The 27,534-nt window shown below is 37.0% G+C and overlaps 1 protein-coding gene across 1 annotated transcript in view; it reads left to right on the top strand.

The window, feature by feature from the left end:
• The window catches only part of LOC132103286 (RNA-binding motif, single-stranded-interacting protein 3), a 130,831-nt gene that overhangs the window by 36,818 nt on the left and 66,479 nt on the right, over nt 1-27,534 (top strand). Inside the window, exons 3-4 of the mRNA XM_059508260.1 lie at nt 7,831-7,889; nt 12,281-12,372. Of these exons, the coding sequence (XP_059364243.1) occupies nt 7,831-7,889; nt 12,281-12,372 (151 nt within the window). The remainder of the gene's footprint in view (nt 1-7,830; nt 7,890-12,280; nt 12,373-27,534) is intronic.

Below are 27,534 nucleotides of genomic sequence, written 5' to 3'. Positions count from 1 at the left end.
CCTGCCTTTAGGTGATATTAATAGCTGTGACTTTCTTCACCAAGGATTGAGGTGCATAAATGTATTTAACATATCTCCATAAATCTACTCTGACATTTCCATTTTATTGACCCTTATAAAGGCTCAAGTAAATCAGTTTATAAAAGAGTTATTAGATGTTTAAGATTAAATAGATGTTTTATAATTGAAAAAAAATAAACAGCACAACAACTGTAATAACAATAAGAAATGTATATTTGTATGAAAGGTGATGACGTATACCCCGGCGATCTCAACTGACTGGCTGAGGCTAGCCCAAATAGACGCTCAGGATAGTTGATGGGCCACTGCTGCGCATCATCACGAAAGCTTATTATTTGCAGCAGAGCAACATTTTTTATCCTTCTGCACCTGAATGAACAAATACAAATCACAGTTTAAACATGCAAACAGAAAAAGATGTGAAAGAGCCTAATTCAGCAGCCGCACGCTGTGTTCTGTGTGCACAGGGTGCACGCAGAGAGACACGTCTCAAAGCGCTTTAACACTAAATTTGCTCTTGTACCGCAAATGCATACAAAATTATGTCAAAATACCCATCTTGGAGAGTATCCTCATAAAAACTGTTTGTTATGTCTAAAGTGAAAGTAATCAGTGGAGAAAAAAATTGGATATGTATCATTACATTGGATGCTTTGTCTCTTAAAGTGACCATGCTGTCGGTGTGCTTAATGTTAATCCAAGAAAATGAAAGTCACTCTCTGGTCTTGACTGAAATACTTTAGAATTAATCCACAGTCAAACCAAAAATTATTCAGTCACCAGATATACATTTTGATATATATTTTTTTAATAGTGGGTGCAGGATACTATAGTTAATTTATGTTAGTGAGTATAGCAAAATAATGTAAACTGTGACATATTATACCCAAAAATTATTCAGACACTTTGAACTGACCATGTTTTGCTTAAGTGTTTTTTTCTTTAATTGCTCATGCAACCTTTTTACACCACAGACTGAGAAAAACTAAGCATTGCTTGATAATTGTTCAACAAAGTATTGATAGTTGTGTAAATATTGACATACAGTGAATTTTTGGTTGATCGTAATCCATAACATACCTTTCTATCAAAGTTAGACACAATCAAGATGAATTTGTCCTGACACAGTTTAACTCTGAGTTCTTGTCATATTTTATTACCATTTTCTAAACTATAGCAAATAAACTGTGTTAATGTGACAAATGTTGAAGGAGTCTGAATAAATTTCGGTTTGACTCTATTCATTTTTACAATGAAGACTATGCCGTACTATTTTACATTTGATTATTTGGTTCCTGTACCTGGACACCTACAAACTTGAAAAAAAAATAATAATAATTGAGTAAATAGCTCAAATAAATAAATAGAACGAACATAGAAATTAAAAAATTTCAAATAGGGCCCTCTTGTACAACCTACACCAGGGCCCCGCATTTGCTATTTAAAACATTTTGATTTTGAAGACAACTTTTTTTTTGTAATGATGTGCTCTGCTAAATAAATACACACAATTAAACCAGTAAACAGATATTTCTTTAATACACAAGCCGTGGGGAAGTCGTGGCCTAATGGTTAGAGAGTTTGATTCCTAACTTTAAGGTTGTGGGTTTGAGTCTCGGGCTGGCAATACCATGACTGAGGTGACCTTAAGCAAGGCACAGGACCACCAACTGCTCCCCGGGTGCCGCAGAATAAATGGCTGCCCACTGCTCCGGGTGTGTGTGTGTTCACTGCTGTGTGTGTGCACTTTGGATGGGTTAAATACAGAGCACGAATTCTGAGTATGGGTTACCATACTTGGCTGTATGTCACTTCACTTCATTTTTTATGTGTTTAGAGCAAGATTTTGGATTTTCACCATGGGCCAAAATTTCACCATGGGCAGGCCAAACAATTTCAAACTATTGAAAATGGAAACCAAACAACCAAGTTCCTTGTCATGCACTGCTATCTGTAGTCATGGCTGATGTGGCCAAGTGATTAAACTGATTAAGTCAAATTAATTTGAATTAGATTTAAGTGATTTTTCATTTGCAGCTCTGTTGTGTTTGGAAAAGCTGTGACAATTTAATATGCTATTTTTGTTCTTGTGTTTATAATATTTTGCTGTATATGATAATCATCATAAATCAAATGGTTTACTAATAATGAGTAAATGGTTTACTAATATTGTAACATGCAACTTCTCTCATTGTAAACCATTTGGCTCCTCTGGCTTGATGTTATTTAAGGTCGTATTCTTGGCACTCCGCCATCCATGAGGGGAACTCCATGCTTGAGGTTCTGTACGTTTTCAACTAGTAAACACAATCTTGAATCTTGTTCTTAATCAAAAATTAGCATCAGTAGAAACAGTTCTTTTTATATACAATCCATAAAAATACTCCTGCTTCTATTCAATAAAAAGGGTTCAACCCTTCATTAGTGTTACTTGTAACTCTTGAGATTTGCATGAATTTGACACGTGCACACTGTAATGAAATGCACGGAATGCTAATTAGTAAAGTTAGTGTATCACAAAACTTGGGTGCTAATAACATTAAGACCACATTAAAGGAATGGTTCACCCAAAAAAATAAGACTTCTTTCATAATTTACTCACCCTAATTTTAAATCCAGTTATAGTTAAAAATGTACATTGTTGAGCAAGTTCAATCAGTGTTCAAAACTATGTTCCTGCCTTACCCCAATTCTCTATAAATTAAGTGATTTTGACAGTTTTGTTTTTTAACCACAGCCGGCGAAAGAGAGGCCAAAATTCCAAAATAAACCTTTAACCTGGGTAGAATAATGTCATATTCTGGCATTACTGCTCTCCATCAACTTAAAACTACCCTGATGTTCATTGTTATATTGTGAGCGTGATCAGGACGCTTTGCCAGATGTTCTCACAGTGAGCTCCTTCACCTTTGGTTATAAAGTTAGCCATATCATCCTGACAAATGATCCTAAAGAGTATTACATTAACCAGAAAGTAACGGCATAGGGGTCATTACATTTTTTGAGGTTTCAACAAAGACTTTCATTTTGTAACATATAAATCATAACCACAGACTCTGTCTATTAAATATTACCCCACCTCGGTAGTTCGCAATGCTTCATTTATCAGCATCTAAACAAACAAAACAAGACAGGCACATGATTAGAGGGACATTTTGCTCCGAGCACCCCCTGTTTAGCTGCAAGAGAATTAATCTATGCCTGTGTTTGTGAGGAAACCTTTCTGTTCATGAGTTTTGGGTTAGTTTGACATCCGTGTGGATGACCGCGGCGTGGCACTGGCTTGTGGAAACGTTGCCAGTTATGTTGACTACATTCCTCCCTCCACCTCCACCCACCCACTCATCTGAGACGCCTGTATTTGTCCAGCCACTTGTTTTGCAAGATGAAATGGCAGTAAGTCAAGCATTTGAGTCAAATGGTTCTCATGTGTTTCCTTCACTTTGGTCCACTACATGCTTTCTCCAACAGACCTCCTCATATTCATGTCTTCCACTCTCCACTTATGTGGTTGCTCTCATCCCCCAGTCTTCTACTTTGTTTACTGACAATCCATATTGATGGCGTAATGTTTTTTTTTTAAAATCAAAACCAGTATTGTTTCTATAATGAGTCTCTGCAATCCCAGAGTTGTGATTATCCTTTTTCGCAAAAAACGTCCGCCCACGTTTACTCGCTATGTGATTGTAACACAATAAAACTTCATAATCACGGGAAGAAGGAGGGGGGAACCGGCGAACATTCCAATGAAACTTTAATAATAAAATAAACACAAAACATCACAACAGCCCCTCATGGACCCCTGCCGCTCACAAACAAAAAACACTTTTTTTTTCAAGTTTATTTGTATAGCGCTTTTTATGATACAAATCATTACAAAACAGCTTTACAGAAAATTACGTTTCTACAATATTTAGTAGAAGCTTATAAGTGGTGACTGTCAGTTTGTGGGCATATGACAGGATTTTTTTGAAAGATTAATACAAGACGTAGTCAGCCAGACGATGAACATTATTAACAGCAATTATTATATGATGCAGTCACACTTGTAGCAATATTTTTTATATTTGTTACCATATTTCCCATGTTACAAAAACTGCATTCTTCCATCTTAGAAACAACTTAATATTTGAAGTTCTGTTTGTTGATTCAGGGTTAGCATCATCTGAGGTCCTCTGAGGGGTCAGCATCATCTTCTCAGGTGTTCTGGATCCAGACTGGAGCTTGTTTATATCCTAGTTACCACGGGATGTAAATTCCGTGGCAAAACAGAGAAACAAATAGAGACATCATTAGCATAGCTGCTGTTCCAACAAAGTAAAATTAATTTGTTTAACCCAAGCTAAAGAATAAGAATTTGATCAGATGCAACTGCAGTCACAATTTAAGAGATGCATTATTCGAATGCTTGGTGAAAGAGATGCGTTTTTAATCTAGATTTAAACAGAGAGAGTGTGTCTGAACCCCAAACATTATCAGGAAGGCTATTCTAGAGATTGGCAGCCAAATGTGAAAAAGCTCTACCTCCTTTAGTGGACTTTGCTATCCTAGGAACTACCAAAAGTCCAGCGTTTTGTGACCTTAGGGAGCGTGATGGATTGTAACGTGGTATAAGGTATGCAGGAGCTAAACCATTTAGGGCCGTATAGGTAATGATCATTTGTAACTGATACGGAACTTAATAGGTAGCCAGTGCAGAGACTGTAAAATTGGGGTAATATGATCATATTTTCTTGACCTGGTAAGGACTCTAGCTGCTGCATTTTGGACTACCTGTAGCTTGTTTATTGAAGATGCAGGACAACCACCTAGAATTGCGTTACAATAGTCCAGTCTAGAGGTCATGAATGCATGAACTAGCTTTTCTGCATCAGAAACAGGTAACATGTTTCGTAGCTTGGCAATGTTTCTAAGATAGAAGAATGCAGTTTTTGTAACATGGGAAATATGGTTTTCAAAAGACAAGTTGCTGTCTAATATAACACCCAGATTTTTGACTGTAAAGAAAATAACAGTACATCCACCTAGTTGCAAATTGTAATCTACAAGATTCTGTGTACTGTTTTTTGGTCCAATAATTAATATCTCTGTCTTATCCAAATTTAATAGGAGAAAATTATTGGTCATCCAATCTTTTACATTTTTAACACACTCTGTTAGCTTAGATAATTTAGAAGTTTCATCTGGTCTCATTGAGATATATAGCTGAGTATCATCAGCATAACAGTGGAAACTAATCCCGTATTTTCTAATAAAATTACCAAGGGGCAACATGTATATTGAAAATAGAAGGGGACCTAGGACGGATCCTTGTGGCACTCCATATTTTACTGGTTGATAAATGAGATGACTCCCCATTTAAAATAAACAAAATGGTAGCGATCGGACAGGTAGGATCTAAACCATCTTAGAGCCTGCCCTTGAATACCTGTATAGTTTTGTAATCTATCTATGAGTATGTTGTGATGAGTATGGTGTCTAACGCAGCACTAAGATAAAGTAAAACTAGCAATGAAATGCAGCCTTTATCTGACGCAAGAAGCAGGTAATTTGTAATTTTAACAAGTGCAGTTTTTGTGCTATAGTGGGGCCTGAAACCTGACTAAAATTCTTCATACAGATCATTTTTTTGCAGGAAGGAGCTCAATTGAGCAGACACAACTTTTTCAAAAATTTTAGACATAAATGGAAGATTTGAAATAGGCCTATAATTTACCACTTACTAGGATCAAGTTTTGGTTTCTTAATAGGAGGCTTAATAACCACCAGCTTAAATGGTTTTGGGATGTGACCTAAAGAGAACGATGAGTTATTAATATTGATAAGTGGTTCTTCGGCTACAGGTAACAACTCTTTCAGTAATTTAGTGGGTACAGGATGTAATAAACATGTTGTTGGTTTTGATACAGTGATAAGTTTATTTAGCTCTTCCTGTCCTATAGTTGTAAAGCACTGCAGTTTATCTTTGGGTGAGATGGATGAAACTGGAGTGTTAGACGCTGTAGAATCTACATTCGCTATTGTATTTCTAATGTTATCTATATTACACAAACACAAAATAAAATCCAGGCCTGGTCCTCTCTCATCCTTCACTGTCGTTGCTACTCTTTTTTTATCCTTCCGGATCTCCTGCGTGGGACTCGAGACCGGTGAGTGGCACAGGTGTCGCTCATTTCCAATCATTCCACCGGCCTCGCTCCTTTCCCATGGCTCCCGGCCCCGCCCCACTCGCCACAGTGATGGTGTGAATCGCAGAAGACTTTGTTGATAAATTCACATGAAATCTTGTACAACGGTTGAAAAAAGTGAACCTCACAGCACTCTATAGCAGCTTATGATATTTATATTTCTTCTGTAAGCTTTGCCGTTTGCAGGCTTATAAGGGATATGAAATGAATTAGCTGCCATTTTCCAGACATCAGCTGTACAATGCCTCGATGGGATGCCACTTCTCACAGTGACATTGATCTTTTCCTTATTAAACCCCTCCATCATTATAAAGGTGGGTAATATAGTCTCCCACTCTTACCTGGAGGTGGGAGCCACATTAAATATTAATTAAAAGTCAGATCAGGAGTGCCACGCTTATATCAGTCTTCCCGGTCTTCAGTCGGAGACGGAAGCAATAAGTAACTTTATTACCTCCATCGTGGATTGAAGGAAGGCGATAGGGGAAGAATAAGGCAAAAGAGGGACTGCAGAGAGGAAAGAGATTAATCTGCTGTGCAGACACTTTTGTGATACTGTAACAAGACTGATTTTGCTATGTGAATAGGGGTTTTGTGGGGTAGAGAGAGAAAAAAGAGAATGATTATTGCAAGAATACAGGAGTACTATTTATTTTGAAAAAGTGAAAAGAGGTCAGGGGATTTTGTGGTGCAGATTGGGGCTCTGTGATGCTTCCAGCATTTAATTAAATCACTAGTGTATGAGACTCATATCCTGCACTCAAACCCCCACCCCCCACTACCCCCCGTTTACTGTGTCCTGTTAAGGAAGGTATTGATGTATCGATAAACATCCTTTCATCAAGGTTTTAATGAAGCTAAACTATTTCTTTATTAAACATACTCTGTGAGTTAGGTTCAAACTTTTTAATTAACAAAGTTTGGGGCAAAGATTGCACTTGGGTTTTTCTTCAAGTTCGGGCACTTGTATGTCCCAGGGGTTGACTTTTATTAAACTCATTTTAACTTCTTTCTTTTTCTCATATGAAGGTCACATTAAAACGTGTCATTTTAGGATTTAACATGTCATTTTTGACAGTAAATTTTTAGGTTTTTTTTTTATTCTTACTTGAATGTACCTCAAAATACTGAATAAAATATTTGTCATTACTTCCATTTTTTGCACCTTTAAAATATGAAAATTTTACACATTTTTACAGTTTTACTGCTTTAAACATATATATATATATATATATGTGTGTGTGTGTGTGTGTGTGTGTGTGTGTGTGTGAATGTGTAAATGAATGAATTTTGTGTTTAAATGAATACTGAATACTTCTACTGTCTTATTGTCAAATTATGCAAAAAGTGTAAAAAAAAATTAGGATGCCTAAAATGTTATTTGTGAAATTAGCAAAGTGTTAAAAATATTGTTTCAATCATGTTCATTTCCACCACATAATGTAATGAAACAATACGTATTTTGAGAAATGGTAAAAATTTTATTGTGATGAAAACTAAAAAAAAAAAAAAGATTAGACACTGTTAGCAGACCAAAAAGTTTCATGCAATAGTTAGAAATGTACTTCATCTAGTTGGCTTTCATTTGAGCTGACCCTGTTGTTCTCTTTGTCCTTTGTAGGTATGGAAAAATAGTGTCAACAAAGGCAATCCTGGACAAAAACACCAACCAGTGCAAAGGTGAGTACCGCAGTCAATATCAGCTTGCATTAAAAACAAGCTCACAGAGCATTCACAGTCTCACTTAAAATAATCAATAATCCTCCTAAAATGAGAGCTTTTGAAAGACTCCGATTTGTCTGGATATTGTCTGGATGATCTTTAGAGGCGGAAATGTGTTAGCGTGATTGTGGGTGAAGTCTTTACAACCGGAGCAGGGTTAGCCGTGGTGAGGAAAAGCACAGGGTTCCTCCTGTGTTGATTTGAAAAGTCCGGACCTAGTCGTGGTGGTTTAAAAATAGCCATGGGGTGAGGGAAGCGTCCGGCTGAAATTGATGATTTAGCAGACAGCCTATTTTCAGGAAACAATCAGCCAATGCTGTAAATAAACAGCCTAGCTTCCTACACAATCTGCCAAACTGGGTCCCGCAAGTTTTTTGTGTGTATGCATGTGTGTGTCTTTCTCTTTGTAATGCTTTCTCTCTGAAGGCACATCTAATATGTCCAAAAATGAGTATCAATGCCCACATGAGAAAGGTGGAGAGAGGGTGTTTTTGGGAAGCAGAGGAAATCACTCCAGGCTTTAGAGGACTTCCACCTCCTGAAGTTAACAGCCCTCCTACTCTGCCAGGCTTCTCCACCCTGATGGGCTTCCAGCCAGGACTTATGGGAGCCAAAGATATCAGACAGGAAACGGACAAAAAGATGGAATCACTTCATTCATGGCTTCACTGAATCTAAATATGTTTGTCCTGCTTGCTTCCATGTATCCATTTTTACACAGGATATGCACTATTAATTTCAAGATATGTCGACTGATCAAAATTACAGGCCTGTCTGCTGTAGATTAATTTGTATGATAGAATAAGCCATGAAGGCTTGTTTACAATCAAGTTTGTTCAGTCCATTTACTTCTGAAGATCAGTTGTAAGTTATCAAGCTCTGCAGTGTTTATAATCACACTTACTTTTGGAAATCCTTACATGGATTGTTGGCCGTTTGTTAAACACACATGGTTAAATGCATGTTTACTTTGTGTGTTTTGCATTAGGTAGCTAGACTCGGTAATTGCAAACTTGTTTGTGCAAAATAAAGACATATTTTCAGTTTCAGACAGCTGTTTTTTCCCCTTGTCCGCAATGACAGATGGAGAGGGTGACAGTGGTGGGGGTTGTGGGCAACGTAGAGGGTGTGTTTGATTTTCTCCTTGACTCAATCATGAACCTCTCATTAAACGGAATGAACGTAAATATTTGTGTCGTACAACACACGTGCACACCAACAAGCTCTCTCCATCACTACCTCGCTTTCCTTTTTTAATTGGAATTATGTGCAGAGGAAGGAGATAATACACACACCCTTTTTTCCCACAGTTTTGACATCCAAGAAAAAAGATGGAGAGAGAGAAAAGAAATGGAGAGAATATGCGCACCCATTTGAGGCGTATTTGTATTTATGGATTTAATTACGTGAAGCTTCCAAAACACTTCCAGCCAAAACCTCATATGCTTGATGTCTACACACAAACATGCGCTTTTTATCCTTTTTAACTCTTTGTGGAGCTCCTTATCAGGCCTGTTCCGGTTCTGGGTGTCACATTGTTAACAGGAATTGATCCCTGCATTCTTTAACTTGAAACCTCTTTCTCAGCCCACTTCCTGATGTCTGCTGTTTAGCTCTTTTGGTCAGTGACCTCAGGAATGCTCGCAGCGATCTCTCAAACTAGAAGTGTTCCTCTCTCTGGATCAAGAACAGTCTACTAGAAATCCTTTTTCACACACATGCTCTGTTTTCTTAGGCTTATGACATTTCTGCAGTCTTTGGAACATCTGGACGGCTTATTTCTCCACTGTAGAGATCTTTGTCCCTCTTTTTCTCACTTCCATCTTTACAAGGAGGCTTACAAGTGGATGTTCTATATTGTGTGGTGTGTAAATGAACACATATGTCTGGCATATAGAGCTGTTAGCTTTAACTATTCGTGGCCTCTCCAAAACTCTGCATTCTGCCATCTGTGGTTTCTAATGTCAGTCAGGCTTTGAGAAGTGTGTGTGTTTAGAGTTTAGAGAGGTTTATGGTGAGAATGCCTCTGCAAAATTAAGACACACTGCCTCAAATGTGCCTCAGATGTACCAAGGGTCTTTAAGAACTTCCACCCAGGCACGGATTGGCCGTTTGGAGCACCTGCAGTTGATTTGGCCCGCTGCCGTATAATCATTTCGCCTGTTCCACACTCTCATCAAACGGTTTCAAACAGAGTAATCAATGCGCGGGACTCGAGGAAGGAGAGGAAGCGGCCAGAAGCAGCAGTGAAATTTAACTTAATTACTAAACTGTTCAGGACTTCAAGTGCAGGACAGTTTCATCTGTAAATAGCCTACGCTTCTGTAGTTTTGTCTTTATTAACCTAGTTGAGTTGCTATTAAACTGATAGCACTTGTTAGGAGCACCCCACAATTATCATCAGTCAGAATACTGTGCTAAAGGACATCATTATTTTTTTTAAAGTTGCATTAATAAATTATAAGTAGGGAGGGAGCTAAAGCAGTCAGCAACACAAATAACATGAGTTACAGCCTAATAATGCAATGTAGTGTGTTCAGTATTATTATTTTTTAAGGCACTTTAGAAAATGTGTTTTAATATATTTGTATGAAATATAGGTTTGTTAAATCTAGGGTATTTAAGTCATTTTAAGATAAATGACAATATTCTGTGCTAACAAATATTGCAAAGAGGTGGTTGTTTTCAACTAGGACACAGTAGACAGAGATATTGGGGAAAATGAAGAAGAGGCAATGGGAAGCGAAGGTGCAGTCTTTAATTTTTTTCCATGGCCCCAGACTAAAGATTTAGAACTTTTTATGAGATGGCCAAATAAATAATAGGTTTGTGTGACGTGACATTCAGCCAAGTATGGTGAATTTTGTCTGTGGTTTTTGGAATTTGTTGTGGGTGTTTAGGGTGGCCTGGATGAGTGTGAGATTTCCCAGCCTGAAATTGTGTCCCAGTCCAGCCCTGCTTACGCCACTGCAGTTTTTATTACGATACGCTGTAAAGGAAGTCATGGATCTTCTCTCTTGCTTGCTGCCAAAGAATTGTTTGGTTAAAGAGCTGGTTGGTGAAATGGATCCTGCTGGAATAGTATCTGTGTTTCGAAACATAGTAACTGCTTTCTAACTAGTCTAAACTGCCTCTTAACTGGTTGACCAGGCCCCATATACATACAAACAAACATTTTATATATTAACCACAAAGTATTTTTAGCTTAATAATAATTTATTAATTTAAAAACGTATAATTCATTTATAAATCTTTTGACAGCCGTACAATTTTTATTTTAAGGTCATGTTTTCTCTTTGTTTCAATCAAAACAAAACTGAAATCTCTGGAACCTGCCAAAAGGATTAGCACAAAAAAATAAAAAAACTTATAAACAATATTTTCAAAAATAATATAACTGTGTATAACTTCTGTGGAACAAAAATTTTATGCACAATTATGCACAGATATAATACACAATGCATCAATATCTCTGCCGAATTTTTGCTGCAGAATTATCCATCATTCTAGTTTATAATATATTTTTGTCTTAGATTATGAATATACATATATATATATATATATATATATATATATATATATATATATATATATATATATATATATATATATATATATATATATATATATATATTTTTTTTTTTTTTTTTTTTTTTTTTTTTTTTAAATAATGAAGTACCACGCACAGAGTTCCATACATACTTCCACACATTCTACATTAATACAAATAAATAAATAAATAAAAAACACATGGTCTGTCTGAATACTGGTGTGCATTAAAACCGTTTAATAACCTTTCTATATTAATGCGCAGTTTTTGATGTTTATCACACCAAGCTGTCGTATGACTTTGAAGACTTGAAATATAGAGCTTGAATTTTCTGTCAAAAATGCTCTTTTTGTATTCCAGGAAAGAGTTCCACTGGAATGAAACATGGTAAATAATAACAGAATGTTCATTCTTGGCTGAATTTTAAGCTGGATTTCCCAGCAGGGGTGAGGTCAGGCTGAATCCTTCTCTGTCCTGTTCCTGAGGAAATAGTTGACAAGCATGAGCCTTGAACAAAATGGCCGTTTCCTGTCTCCCCAGGCGCACACACAAACCCACACGAAGACACAAGCGGCTGTGCTCAAACATGCAGACTCGGGTGTCGCCATGATCAGCATGATAAGACAAACAACGGAGCGGTCTTGTTTTGACCCTTGAATTTTAAATCTGATAAATGTGTCTGATAATGTCTGATTAATGTCCGATAAAGAATTCTTCAGTTTTTGGCAAAAAACACTAAGATATGTGTGTTATAATGTGTATAAATAACCTTTATCTCACTCTGTACATGTGTGTGTAGGATATGGCTTTGTGGATTTCGACAGTCCGGCGGCGGCACAGAAAGCTGTAGCATCCCTGAAGGCCAGTGGCGTGCAGGCACAGATGGCAAAGGTAACCTAGGCTTTTTTTGTTTGTTTGTTTATTTCAGAAATGAATGAGGATACTGGGAATGTTGCTGCTATTTCTAATTATGGTCTTCCTGCTGGTGGCAGTGATTATAGGGAAGATGTTGATGATGGCGGCTGTAGTGGTAAACATCTGTGGAGGGTAAATATGTATGATTATCTGGAAGTGATAGAAATGGACTCATGTAGCTCGATGTCCAGTGTGTGCATTCACACAGTTGTTTAAGGCATCTATCCTCTAATATTCATAAGCTTGCAGGCTGTCAGGATGCAGATGGTTTGTGTATTTGAAATCCCATTTAAATGCATGCCTGTCAGAGCTCTCTGCAACTCAGCAGGCCTCGTATGAAACAGACAGGTCATCTTACAGAGAGGAGGAGAGGGAGGCGGGGAGTGAGAGAGAGAAAGACTGTTATTTCACTCATCCTTGCATGTTTTCTGTGGTCCGGGTTATAGAATTGACCATTTTAATGAAGCTCAATTGACAGCCTTTGTTGCATAATGTTGATCACCACAGAAAATTAATTTGACCTTAGTTTTTGTAATAAAGGCAAAATTCTAAGTTGGTTCAACACATTTATGTTGACTGAGCTTAAATTGCATTGAACCCTCTGTTTTCCTAATTAGAAACTGAATATTTTACCCAATATTGTATTTTAGGTATTTAATTTACACTACCATTCAGACGTGTGGTGTATGACGGTAAGATTTATTTATTTATTTATTTATTTATTTATTTATTTATTTATTTAGAAAGAAAGAAAGAAAGAAAGAAAGAAATGTGTCTTATTTCTCAGAAGAGACACATAAAATTATATGATTTTTATTTCAAATGAATTCTGTTCTTTTGGAATTCTATTCATCGGAGAGAAAAAAACACCACAATAAAATGAATAAAGAAAAAAAAAATAAGCAACATTTTCAACATTGATAACAGTAAGAAATGATTCTTGAGCACCGAATCAGCATATTAGAATGATATTAGAATGATTTCTGAAGGATTTATGTGACACCGAAGACTGGAGTAATAGCTGATTAAAATTGACATCACAGGAATAAATTACATTAAACAATATATTAAAATAGAAAACATTTGAAACTGAAATAATAATTACGTTTTTCTGGATTTTTGTAAATAATATAATAATATATTATAATAATAACAAATAAATGCAGCTTTTGTGAGTATAAATGACTTCTTTTATAAACATAAAAAAAAATGTTTTACCGATGCCAAATAGTATTGTATTTATGTGCTTTTGAGAGTGTTTCGTTGTTAAAATACAAAAAAAGTATGCTAGTGCCAAACTATTGACATCAATGAGTTAAGTCCAGTCAAACATATCTAAAAATACTTAGTTACTATGTTCCTGAAATAGCTGTGTAATTGAATCATCCAAAGATATTTCAAATAACATTTTCATTGTTCTGTGATGTTTTTAGTGGAATTCAAGAGGAACAGAGAACAGAGTCCTTCCTGGGTGGAAGAAACATAAACTGTTATTTAGAAGAATTTACGCTATGACAGCCACATACATCTTTTTAACAAAGAGAGAAAGGCAATTAAAATAACTAAATTGCCTGACTTAAGGCTCATTAAATTAAACAGGAGTGCAATCGAAGAGTTTCCCTCTGCCCTATTAAACCCATTTTCATTAAGAATTCTCTGACTTCAACAGTGCCTGTGAGTTACAAGGCTAACCTCTTAAACTTATTTCACCAGTGTATCAAGCTTCTTCTGTGGTGGTTGCTGCTTATTGTGAAGAATGTCTACATGGTAGACATTCAGTTTAGATTGTGGGTCAAAATATGAACCGTTTGTTGTAGAGGATATGAAAGGACATAGTTATGAGAATACAAGATGCAAAGATGCAAACAAATCCATCTAGGGTTCATGTTCACCTTTAGATATTCAGAGAGAATTGCAAATGTAATATTTCACGATGAAATGTACCTCAGAGTAATGTTGAAATATTTATTGGACAGAAACATACACATGAATGCCATAGAGTGATGTGAATTGAAATTGTATATGCTAATGTAAGAAACAGGCTCCATATACAGTATAAATATGTGTGTGTGGGTGTAATGTCAGAACTCAGTTCAGTGAACGTTTGCTGTCGAGTTATTGTGGGTTTTAAGAAATAATTTATTTTGGATTTCTTAACCTTATTATGTGGATGGTTTTCAAACTTCCAGACCTTTGTGCTCTTGTTTGTTGTCCTGTTCCTGCTCTGACAATCTTATTTTTTCAGATTTTATCTTAATTAGCAAACAACATGTTACCACTTTAATGTTACCAGATAATAAAGTCTTTCCTGAAAAGTAAGTCTTTTATTCTCAGGTTTATACAAACAAAACTAGTTTGCATCAAGCAGGGAATTTGTTTGGCAGGAATGCGTTATAATCATGATGCTTTAATGAGGTGCTAGTATGGAATACTGTAATTGTGAGGAGATTAATTATTTATGAGGCGGTATTTATGTCAACTGTCACACATACGTTAACTGTATAATCGGAACAAGGGAGAAGTAGAGAAAATGTGTGCGTGTGTGAATTAGTTGCCTGCAGACATGTCCTTCACATCTGAACATCTCCACACACTCTTTGTGTATCCACATGCCTGCTGGCGATGCTTGTTTGTGTGTGCATTCATGTGTGTGTGTGTGTTTCCAAAGAGAGGACTTTGGTTTTGAGTTTCCACCATGTGTAAACTCATTTTTGCCAGAATCTTTCTACGTTGGCGAATATAATAGAATCATCATGTAAAATGTCAAATGTTCTCAGAGTCTTAGTTTGAGGGCTCTTTGTTTGAATGCTATTGGTGTGTCGTATTGTTTTCTGAAATTTCTTCTTTCCGTGATAGATAAATGAAAGAAAATAAATTCAAAGAAAAGATCAAAGACATTGTGCAGCCTACTTTGTCATTTAGACAGATTGCACCTGGATACCAGAAATCTGTGTTGTTTTTGTTATTTTTGTATGTGTATAGCACAATTTGGAAAGGATTAAATTCTCTTAAAACAGAGAATGTCTGTGATTTCATATTCAGATTTTAGGTTTCATGATCCAGAATTGGGATCACATCATAAAAACCCATTTAATTAAGTTTATATAATGAACAAGAAAATGTTATTCATGCAACTGCTGTGCCCGTTCTGACAAGTTCTGGTGATCTGACTTTGCTTGTTGATTACATTTTCTTATTTACATCAGATGGGTTGACAGCAGTTCTTGAAACACCAATTTGAGTGAGAAAGTTAGCAAAAATCCGTAATGAAGATCCAACAAGAAATTCAAATGTGTTCATTGTGAAAATAAATAATCATTGTGAAAATAATATACTGTACCATAATCACAGACATTCCTGTCTGGATGGGATTAGATTTCTCCTAGAGGATTTAGCCTAAAAATTGCAGGTAATTTCCTTTTTATTTTGTGTGTGTGTGTGTGTGTGTGTGTGTGTGTGTGTGTGTGTGTGTGTGTGTGTGTGTGTGTGTGTGAGAGAGAGAGAGAGAGAGAGAGAGAGAGGAAAACACAGATTTACTCAAATAGGACAGGATTAAAATCACAAAAGGCTTCTCTATGGAATACAAACTTACCTGACTTTTCTTATGGAAATAAAAAAGTCCTGTTTGAAAAGGGCGTTTTTGTGTTTACTGTTTGCTGCCATACCATCAGTTTTTGCCAAAGCTGCTCCAAAACAATCTGTACATTCCAGAATGTCCACATTTACATTTTAGCATTTAACAGATACTTTTATAAAAGCAATAAGGGACTTGATTATTAATTTATCATACAAAGGAAAGGGAGAACAAAAAGATTAGCATTGGCTTCCCACTGCTTCGGGTGAGTGTTCACGGTGTGTGTGTGTGTGTGTGTGTGTGTGTGTGTGTGTGTTTGTTCACTACTCACTGCAGTGTGTGTGCAATTGGATGGGTTAAATTAGTTTAAGGAAATGACCTAGTCAATTTTTTGCCATTTTTAAAGATTGTAATGGACCCAGTGGATCATGTTTGGCAGCTCTTTTTTCCATAGAAAAATGTAGATAGTGAAGGTTCTGGAAAGCAGATTTGTACCTTGTTGTGATGGAATTGACCGCCGTGGAAGGGAAAGAACATAGGAGTGCTGTTTCAGCCGTTATCCGGAGGGCCAGCGTCAAAGCTTTGAATATGTAAATTCAAGACTAGACTTGAGGTGTTCTGTGATGAGGCTATAAAAATGAAAACGAAAATTCACTCTTGAGTCATATCAATACTTGAAAACGTTAGCCATTAGCATTTTGAAATGTAATGTTAGTAATATTTTATTGATACCATGCTCATCTTTCTGTAATTTAACAGCTTTAGATGGCCAGACATGTTTAAATGTTCTCATTAGCATTACATTATGTAAATGTTGGATTAAACTAGTCTGTCTGAACGTGTGTGTTAGTGTGTGTGTGTGTGTGTGTGTGTGTGTGTGTGTGTCCAGTTGGTCCTTGGCTTTTTATGAGCAGCAGCAAAGTGGTAATATTACAGGTTTTGCTACACCTTTGGCTTCCATTATGAATTCTTTCCCCCGGCCGTCTGAATAAGTGTGTGTGAACACTCAGATAATATTGTGAGGTTGTGAGTGTGTGCGCAAGTGAAGGTCTTTTCCTTTTACGTCTGCATTGAGATTTGCATTGTGTGCACAAGTGTGTATTTACATGTCTTTGCGAACTGTAATTGTATTACCTTCATGACTTAGTAGCATTGGTTTCTTGAACCATATTCTCGTGTTTAAAAATGGTTTTATTTTTAATATAGCTGTATAGCAGGAGGTACAAAAATTCCCTCAGGGTAACATTCAAGGGGAAGTGTGGAAAATGCTCTCATTCTTCTCCGTTCTCAATTTTGCGCATGTCACGGCATTCGGGTAGCACTAAATGAGGGTGAATAATTGCTTCTTATAGAAGAGGGCCTTTCCATCCTTTTCATTCGTTCTGAAAAGTTGGACGGAAAAGCGTTCCCTGCAGTAGAAAGTACTCGTAATAACCTAACCAAGGTCATGTTGGTAATTAGAGTGTATGTGTGTGTGTGTGTGTGTGTGTGTGTGTGTGTGTGTGTGTGTGTGTGTGCTTGTTTGCCAGTCCCCATCACACCTTAAGCCCAGACATGAATTACGCTGTGGGAGTCTGAGCTGCACCTGTCGCAAAGATTCCTACTGCTGGGTGACTGGCAGGTCTTCCACACACACACGCACACACACACACACACACACACAGAGAGAGAGAGAGAGAGAAACAAATTCATGTCTAACCTGAGTGTTAGAAAACCTTGGATCCCACTAGTTTAGCTGAATTGCCTGAATCCAGCTTTTTCCAAAGTTTTCTTTTTAACCCAGCGACTATTTTAAACTAGATTTTTATTCTTTTTTGAAAAAGAAAAAGAAAAAAAGTGGTGCTTACCCAGGAAAAAAAAATACCGCCATGATGCCAGGTTAGGTATTTTGGGGGTTAATAGTTTGTTCTGTCTTAATGATAATAATAATAATCATCATCATCATTTTCATCATGATTTTTTTAATAACTGATAAATTATGAAATAAAAACACAAACATTAAAATGAAGTGAATTTAAGCACAGCAGCATTATATTAAAAGTATGGAAAATAAAAATAGAAATTGCTAGAGCAGGCGGCCCTGTCTCTCGCGGTGCTTTGATGTCATACACTAATTGTTCTGCACAGCACCGCTTCAAATGGAACACATTCACATTATGAAATGTAAGTAGGTATGTGGGCAGAGGCGTTGATTGCATTAATAATTTTAATGCATTTATTTTTTCATAACTACTTGAAGGGAGAGTTCACACAAAAATTTAAATTACCTCATGATTTACTCATCCCTTAAGATATTCAAGGTGTGTATGACTTTATTCTTTCAGACGAATGCAATCTGAGTTATATTAGAAAATACCCTGGCTCTTCCAAGCTTTATAATGGCAGTGGGTAGTGGTCCAGATATTGAATCAAAATCAACTTTGTCCATCCACCATAAAATTGCTCCAATTCTAAGTCATTACTGTCTATGTAGTTTGCTATGGGAACACTTTTTTTATTTGTTAGCATTTACCATTCTCAGGGGATGTAGAACGCTAAGCCAAAGACAAAGAAGAAGTCTTTATACAAGCGAAATACCTTTTGTAGTTGCTTAACAAAGCATAGCACAGAACTTCCTAACTGTTCCTAATTGCTCTAAGTTCAAGTCACTCAGCCAGGGCAAAAACTGACGAGAAGAGAAATATAATGTTCCTTGTCTCCCAAAGTGTACATACTTTATGTATAATAAAGGCAAACCACTGAAATCCAACACCATGTCGTGTTAAAAAAAATCCAACCACCATTGCCTCAAGATTATTTTTCTCGTTTTGGAGCTGGAAAGAGTGGGGAAAGAAAGAGAAAGGAAAGATGTGATTGCTCTTTGTCTTCCACTATTGACATCAAATTCCCATTCCCTAAATGTTCTGTGAATTGTGTTTCCCTCTCCATGGGCTCACCGTATTTGTGTGTGTGGTGTGTGTTGTGTTGTTGCCGTTCGGTTTTGGTGTGGGCCCACAGTGATTGAAAACAGATGCCTTGTTTTTGTGTAGTTGTCTCGCCCGGGAAAGTAATGGACAAAGCAGAACACAGGACAGCGAAAGCATAAAACGAGATCTATTGCGACACAATGAAATGGGCTCGGGAAGCAATAAGCACCAGGCGCATTCTGGTAATATAAAATGGTGGCTTCTCACTCCTTTCCACTCACAGATGATTTGTATAACATAATGCACCTTCCTTTTGCAGATACTGCATTGAGAAAAAGAAGAATAAAAAAAAAAATAATCAGGCATGCCAGTAGAGTCCAAAATGAAATTGAGCTATGAAGGCCTGTTGCCAATGTCTTGTTCTTGGGGTTATGTAGTTCAAAGCTTTACTCACTTATAACAGGTTATCTGGGATTTCGACTCTTTGTTTCATAGAAACTCTCCGTTTCATTAGTTTTTATTTGTAACCTTTTTTTTTATCAAACCATAATGATCGCTTTCTCAGATTTTCAAGACAAGTGAAGAATACAATGCTGTAAGTTTTTAAAATGTTTTTCTTTTCATTTAAAACACAAATTTGGCCAGAACTGAGACTGGTTCCCCTTAAAAAAAAAAAAACAGCTGCATGACATCCATGTATGGTAGTAGTCCAGTCCAAATACAGCCAGAAATGAGAAGGAGGATGTGGGAGTGGTGTGGCCTTAAAAAATGTCTGCACGCAAACAAAAGGAAGACGGCCAAGCTGGCCCAATTGAATTATGGGTGATGTAGTCAGAATGTTAGTATCTCTGAGCCTCTATCAGCCTCTCACCAATCTCATTATCCGTGCATTAGCAGCTGTGTGAGGAAGGAAAGGGGCTTTTAGTGGGAGCGCTCAGGAGCTGGAGGGCTGGGCTACAGACAGAAAGTGAAAAGAAAGCTGAGCGCTCAAGGAGTTGCAGTTGTTGTTGTTTATAATGATGCTAATGTGCATTTTCAAGATGCATGTGCATGCAAGCTCTATTCTCTAGGGCACACAAAGACCAGAGGAAAGGTGTAGTACACATGCTTCAAATCATTCGCCAGAACTCAGACGGCTGTGCTCCATCCATACCACTGATCAAACAAGAAACACATCCCTCCAGCATTTTGTACTAGAAACACCATCACAAATATTAGCACTTGAAACACCATCACAAATGAAAGGACTTGAGAGAGAGAGAGTGAGTGGAAAGCAAACAGACAGACACATCCGGATGCCCTTGTCATACACATGCAGCCCCGTTTCACTCCAGTGCTGTTGTTATTCCTCACTAGTGCCTGAGATCTGTCTACATATCTCCGCCATCTCGTGCAGTGAGTTGTACTAACAGCTGATATGGCCGCTGATGTTCTCGTCCATTACGGAGACGTGTCGTTCTCATGGGAACTCGATCTGACTGTCATTTCCACAGCAAATCAATCTTCCACTTCCTTCAACACTCTTATAATTACTCCATCTGCTTAATAGTCGATTCTCAAGCGCTGCTTGGGATGTGAGAATTATCATAAATGTGTCACACAGATATGTTTTCCCTTAGTTTGAAAAGGATTGCAAAAGTTCTTTTGAGACTGACTTTGTTTTTTTTTTTTGTTTTCATATTTTTTTGGTGGCTTAGTTAAATTTTTAATGGCATAGTCAAAGTGCATTTAGGCAATATACAAAATCATTAAAATTTGTATTTGAAATATTAATTTGTTTAATATATGTATAAGTTTCATGTTAATAAATATATTTATGATGTTTATGATGTAACATAATATGTAATATACTTTATTTGTTATATACTGTATATTATGAAGCATTACAAATGTAATCCTTATTAATTTTTTATAAAAAGTTTATTTTAAATTATAGTTATCTGTTTTTTATAAAAATATTTATGATATAATATATGACATATGTAATATGTAATATATATGATGTGTAACACATTTACATTTTTAAGCATAACGTTTTTCCCTTTTTCATATAAAAAGTTATTTAAATTATTTATATATTTTGCACCAAAGTCAAAGTATCTTTGTTCAGTTTTCAAATTATTTTTAGTTCTATCATATATTTTATTCTTAATTAATATTTAAATTGCATATTAACATGAATGTTAATCTTTTATTATTTATTGTTATTTATATTTTAATTTGTATAGAGAATATGCTGTAAATAAGACTGATTTATATTTAATAGACAAGACTTTTAAACTATAAAGTGGAGATATGTTTTTATTTTGGCACACTACATGATACAGTGTCAAAATGACCTTGTGATTGGTGCACTTTTCATCATCATTGCACGTGTCTTCTAAAACACACCCTGATTTTTTGGATTTTGTTTGAAGGGACTAAAGGAAGGCAAAGGCGTTGGAGGACCATGAGTGGTTATCATTCCGTATGGGATTGAGTTGTGCATACAGCTGCTACTGGCAGAACAGCATGTTCCTTGGGCTGAAAAGACAGAGTTAGAGAAAGAAACCGACTGAGTAAAAGAGAATGCAAGAGAAGGGAGTTCCTGAGTAGTCTGGAAGATTTAACTATGTCACATAACCAGACTGGGCCTGTCTGTTGCTCAGACAGTGAGAGCACTGGACATCTCATGTAAATGTCTGCTTTGATGAGCTAACTCAGAAAGACGGTCAGCATCTGTGTGTGCGTCACAAGTTTCTTACCCTTGTTGGTGCGTGCAAGCTTTTCCTCAGTCTATGCCAGCGCTCGAGCAGAATCTTAGCCTAGAATCAAAATCGATTGGCTCCAAAGAGCAGCTCACTCTAAACAAAGACAAATGAATGATCCTCACTTCCTCTTACTCCACCTCTCAAAAAAATCTTGCTGCCTGCAATGTTCGCCCTTTGGGATGTACACCACAAGAGGAACTTATATTGACCTGTTATTGAGCTGTAAAAGGATTTAAAACATACAAACAATAGACCTGATTTCTTGACATGCAATAAATCAAAGTTATATAATTCATAAAAATCTCCCGCTGGATGAGCAGGCCAGCTGCAAGAAGGCCAGTACTGAGAGATTAATGCCTCTCTTTACATTTGATCCAGCTCTCATAAATGCAAAAATAACACAGGGGTTTACAAACCTGAGGCGCAGACATTGCTGATCATTTTGATATGAGTAAATGATTGATGGATAGTGGGAATTATGAAGTCTGAGAGTATATGCTCTGAAAAATCTCGGCCGAGAACATACACCAACGTGGCACTGACCCAGCCGTCATGGGCTCGGTATGGGCAGCTACGTCAGAATGGGCTCTATATGTGCCAAAACACAGCTGTCTTGGACCCAGATGTCAAGTAAAGACGACCTCATCACAGAGACTTAAACTGCAGCTGCTGTTGTAATGTCAGGCAGATATGAGCTCACTGAAGCGCTCGCCAGTTAACTATAGTTACGGACTGACAGAACGCTGGAGAACCATTTGTGATGCATCATAGAACTGTAAGTACAACTGATCCATCAAAAACAGTTTGATAATGTAATACACAGAACTGTGCTGCCTCCAGTCCATTGTACTATCCTACAGATATACTGCACTCCATGCTAATTACAACATGCTAATAGCTGAAAGAAACTCTCAGAAAAACAGCATAACGATTTAAAGGGATACTCCACCCCAAAATGAAAATTTTGTCATTAATTACTTACTTACTCTCTTCATTAATTACTTACTCTAATCTCGTTCCAAACCCATAAAAGCTTCATTCGTCTTCAGAACACAATTTAAGATATTATGGCTGAAAACTGGGAGGCTTGTGACTGTCCCATTAACTGCCAAGTAAGTTAAACTGTCTAGCTCCACATCACTCAAACTGCCTACGCTCTTCTGTGTCAGCCGCGCCACAAGGATTCGCTGTTTTCTTTCAAATCAAAGCATAAATGCCCTTAGAAACAGCCCATTCTTGTGGTGCGGCTGACACGGAAGAGCATAGGCAGTTTGAGTGATGTGGAGAGACAGAGGAGACTGTAGACAAAGGAATGTTATTTTGACGTTATTTTTGTTTTCTTCGCTTACAAACAGTATTCTCGTCGCTTCATAACGTTACGGTTGAAATACTGATGGCAGATGGACTATTCCGATGACGTCTTTCATACTTTTCTGGACCTTGACAGTGTAATTTACTTGGCACTCTATGGGACAGTCACAAGCCTCGCAGTTTTCATCCAAAATATCTTAAATTTTCAGTTCTGAATGGTGCAACAACACTTGGCCTTATATCTTCTTTTGTGTTCCATGTGAAAAAGAAAGTCATACAGGTTTGGAATGACATGAGGGGGAACAACTTATCATTTTTAAACTAATCATTAAGATGAAGATTCTTTCATGATTGATTGACCAAAAACACAAATTATCACACAAACATATGCATGATACACAAAGGGCTTGTTATATATTGGTTCCTTTACACACACTAGTTGTAGACATTACCACAGGGCAAATGGTGCTCTTGGACAGTATAGAGAACTCACTGTTTCACGGTCTTGGCAGGTCTTAAGGTGTGATAGGCTTTGTTGGGCAATATTACAGTCTTTGGTTCACATGAGCTCAGTGTATATTTGTTGAGAGTCAGTGTGTTTATGACAGAGCAAACATTAGATCGTTCGGCCCTGTGATGGTCATTATGTCTGTAGTGAAATGGCCCTACTGGAGTAAGTCTCATTGTATTAACAAATAAATTCAGCACATTAAGGCTCTTAAATACCCTTGTATGTGAAAATGAGACTATAATGTTATGGCCATCTGATTTGTTCCATTATGAGACATTATTTGTTTGCGTCTTGTATTATGACTAAATTCCCCATTAGAATATCTCTCTTTTTTTTTGTTGCTTTTTAATTAAGTTTAGGCAGTGTGTTAAATGAGCTGTAGCAGTTAAGCACTTTCCCATGCCTTACTAGAATAAACTGTTCAGATCAAGCAAGGCACAGATCTTTTTATACCCGTCATCTGTGAATAATGGCCACATTGGCCTTGCTATATATTATTTTCTAAAATGATGTGGTGGTTTGACCTGGCTTTTAAATATGAAAGATTGTTACATTCCTTAAAAATAATATGATTTAACATTTTATTTCTTTAACATTTTACGAAAAAAAAAAATAAGTTAGTGGTGTTGTAATACAGCTGGTCTCAGGTGAAGATGTAGCAGACAGATTTTTGTTTATACTGTTTCTGGCTGGATTTCAACATCAGATATTTGGAACGTATGCAGACAACAGGAAGGAGATGTTTATGCTCTTCTGCTGTTTCGAGACAACAGTCTGGCAAACCGCTTGCTGTAAACAAGGAAGTTATGTCACTTGCCTTCTGGGTATCCTTGTGCAGACAATGTGTAAAAGTTATCGGGTTTACGAGCTTTACCAAATGAGATTGTCATGACAAAGTTGAAAATAACTTTTATACAGACAAGGTGAGTAAGTGATTCTATTACACTAGTGTCACGTAAAGAAAAATTCTATGTTCAGTATGTTTGAAGTTAAGCTAAATCAGCACCATTTGTGGCATAATGTTGATTATCACAAAAGAGCAAAACTTAAGGTTATGGTGAGCCACTTAGAATGGAATGGATTTTTGTAGGAATTAAAACCAGAAATGTAAAGCTTATCATTTTATAAAAGCACTTGCACTTTACAATAAGGTTCCATTTGTTAACTTTAACAAAATTAGTTAACATTAACAATGAAAAATATTTCTAAAGCATATATGAATCTTAGTTAATGTTAATTTTTACAATTACAAATACAAATACATTACTAAAATCACAATAACTAACATTAACAAAGATTAATAAATACTGTAACAAAATACATTACTCATTGTTAATGTTAACTAATGGGGCCTTATTGTAAAGCATTGCCAATTATTTGAGCTGCAAAGCAGTTTATCATCATTTTTATAGCCGTTTTAAGGTTTTAGCCATTAATATGTCATGACAACACACATGTAAAATTGATTTGGCTTAAACAAAAATTATTGTTTATTAAAGGGCAACTCAAAATTATTTTATTTTCAATTATTTTATAAATCATTTTTATTGTCAGTTGAGCATAAAATCTAATGCCTGGGTTAAGCTTTAAATGTATTGTGAAAAATAGCTGCTTGAGACCAATAGCCCTACGTTCAAGATAAGATACAGGCCGTCACTCTCTCGTTTTTTTTCCATGTAATCTCTTCTCTCCGTGCCATTTTCACCCTCAGTCTTCACAGTAAGAGATGTAAGTGTCAACATTTTTTAGCACTGCCTATTTGATCACTCGCCAGTGTGTGTGTGTCGCCGCTGGTGACATGGTTCAGCAGCATCAGTGTGATCCCTCACTGCCTCTCAGAGTGCCTGTCCTATCCTTTATCATTTTCTATTGCCACTAAATCCGAGGTCATGACAGATAAGCCTCCAGGTGGTGGTACACAATGTGTGTTTAGGTAGGTTTGTGTATGTGTAGCTTATCCAAAAAAAAAAGAACCCACTCTATCAGTCCTACAATAATTGAGAAATATCAGAGCACTCTTGTCAAAATTTAGAGAAAACATCTCTTGCAAGATTGCAAGTGTCTATTTGTTTTCAAGTATGTGTGTGTGTGTGTAATTGTGATAAAGAAAAGGAGGTTCATTTCTCCAGAGCTCAATAGTCTACCCTTTATCCCAATCAAGATGAAGAAGCCATGGCGAGTGAAGATGAAAGCAGAGACGCTTCAACACCACCGGCTCTATAATGACTCTGGTAATAACAGGCTTTCATCAAGAGTGAAATGGCAACAAGCGTCCGCTTGTGTTTAGTCATCAAACACAGAGTCCCTGACTGAAAGCGGACAGATTAGTGTAACTCCACAGATCGGCCATAGGAGTGTTCTTCTCTTTCATTTGATTGGGATCATCTGTGGAGTGTTGAGGAAGAGGTGTTTTGTGGAGGCCTAAGGCCCGGCTGTGCTGATTGGTTGACGGTGGGAGGATTTACGGGAAGAAGCTAGAGCTGTTGATCAAAGAGTGAGGGCTGAACTGGACAAACTGACACCGAGGGAGAGAGGAAGAAGAAAAAAGTGATCAGCATGCTCAAATCAATGTGAAAGGGTGGTGTCATCCACTCAGTCCTGGGATCTGGAAGGTGGATAGTTCAATCCTTATAGGAATAAGGCCAACTGAGACCACCCTTAGTTACCATTCACTTTCATTTTATTTCATTCACTTCCATATAATATAAGCAAGCAGTGACTTGAGACTGTCCTTAAATTTGGAACAGCATGATTACAGTGAGTGAGTGATTATAGATATATTTTCATTTTTGGGTGAACTAACCCTTTAAGGCATGAAACATTCCTCTGAGCCACATTAGCTCTTGTTTCAACCTCTCTTCCAGAGCAATTGTCTCTGTATTGTCCCTTCTGTGTTGACATTGTGGGGAAAGTCATGGTATTAAATCAGTCTTGGTTTAGTGGCTATAAATAAAGATTCTGCTCTGTTCATCTGTAATTTCTTACAGCCTCTCTGTGGTAACAGGGCCGGCGTTCCCCTGAGACTCGGCAGTTGCTGTTAGGTTTTGTGATTAGGTTTTGCTGCAACATGTTGTGGTTCAGTGGTCAGTGCTGGAGTGGGTGCTATCAGACCCCTGGTGACTCTTCCGCTGTCTCTTGGAGGTATGCTTTTTAAATGCTTTCTCCACAAAAATGTCCACACATAATTTACAGAATTTACATTAAATTATTGGTAAATCTCTATTGGTCAGTTCCAAAAGCTACTAAGTAGATATTTTTTTTCTTTTTTTGTATGTACTAGTTGTCATATCAATGATTAAAATGTTCATAATTAATTAAAAAAATGTTATATATGTACTACCGTTCAGTTTGGGGTTAGTAAAATGTACTGTAGCTCACCAAGGCAGTATATGTATAAGACAATATATATATATATATATATATATCTTAACAATCTTTATTGTCACTTTTGATCAATTTAATGCATCATTGCTGAATAAAAAGTATTAATATCTTAATAATCTCTTGCACCCCTATGCTGTTGAAGTGAAAAAAGGAAACTGAAAGATTCCCACTTCTGTGTTTGTGAGGTCCCGTGACACCTCTGTGATCACTCTCAACGCTACCCTCAACGCTATTTTGGGTTGAAAGACAGAATGCTTTTGGCAAGTTTTTGATTTGGTCTTTAAAGCAGACCTCCATTTGTCCTTGAGCTGCAAGCGAAGTTGGAGACAGAGCGGAGGCATGCGGACATCATGTCTGCCAGCGAAGGTGTCTTGTGGTGTACTGTGCACTGGGTGGGTGGGAGATGGTGGGGGTTGTTTCGGTCTTTCAGTCATTTTACATGTTTTTCAAGACAAGCCGAGGATCATTGAATTCACACACTCTCACAGCTTTCCTTCTCTCATCCCCCCCACCCCACCGCTGCTGAGATAAAACTGGCCTGTTAAGCTAAGATCAATGTGTGTGTGTATGCGTGAGCGTGCATCTGCGCCCATTTGTGTCAATCTGAGGAAGAATGCATTAACATTTATAACTTGTGATGGTGGCCTTGATAGTGAGACAGAGCTGACACACACACTAATCCCCGCTGGCCTCTCGGCACAC

Source organism: Carassius carassius, chromosome 24 (assembly GCF_963082965.1).
Source record: "Carassius carassius chromosome 24, fCarCar2.1, whole genome shotgun sequence".
NCBI lineage: Eukaryota > Metazoa > Chordata > Actinopteri > Cypriniformes > Cyprinidae > Carassius > Carassius carassius.
This window is presented reverse-complemented; position numbering and strand designations above follow the sequence as displayed.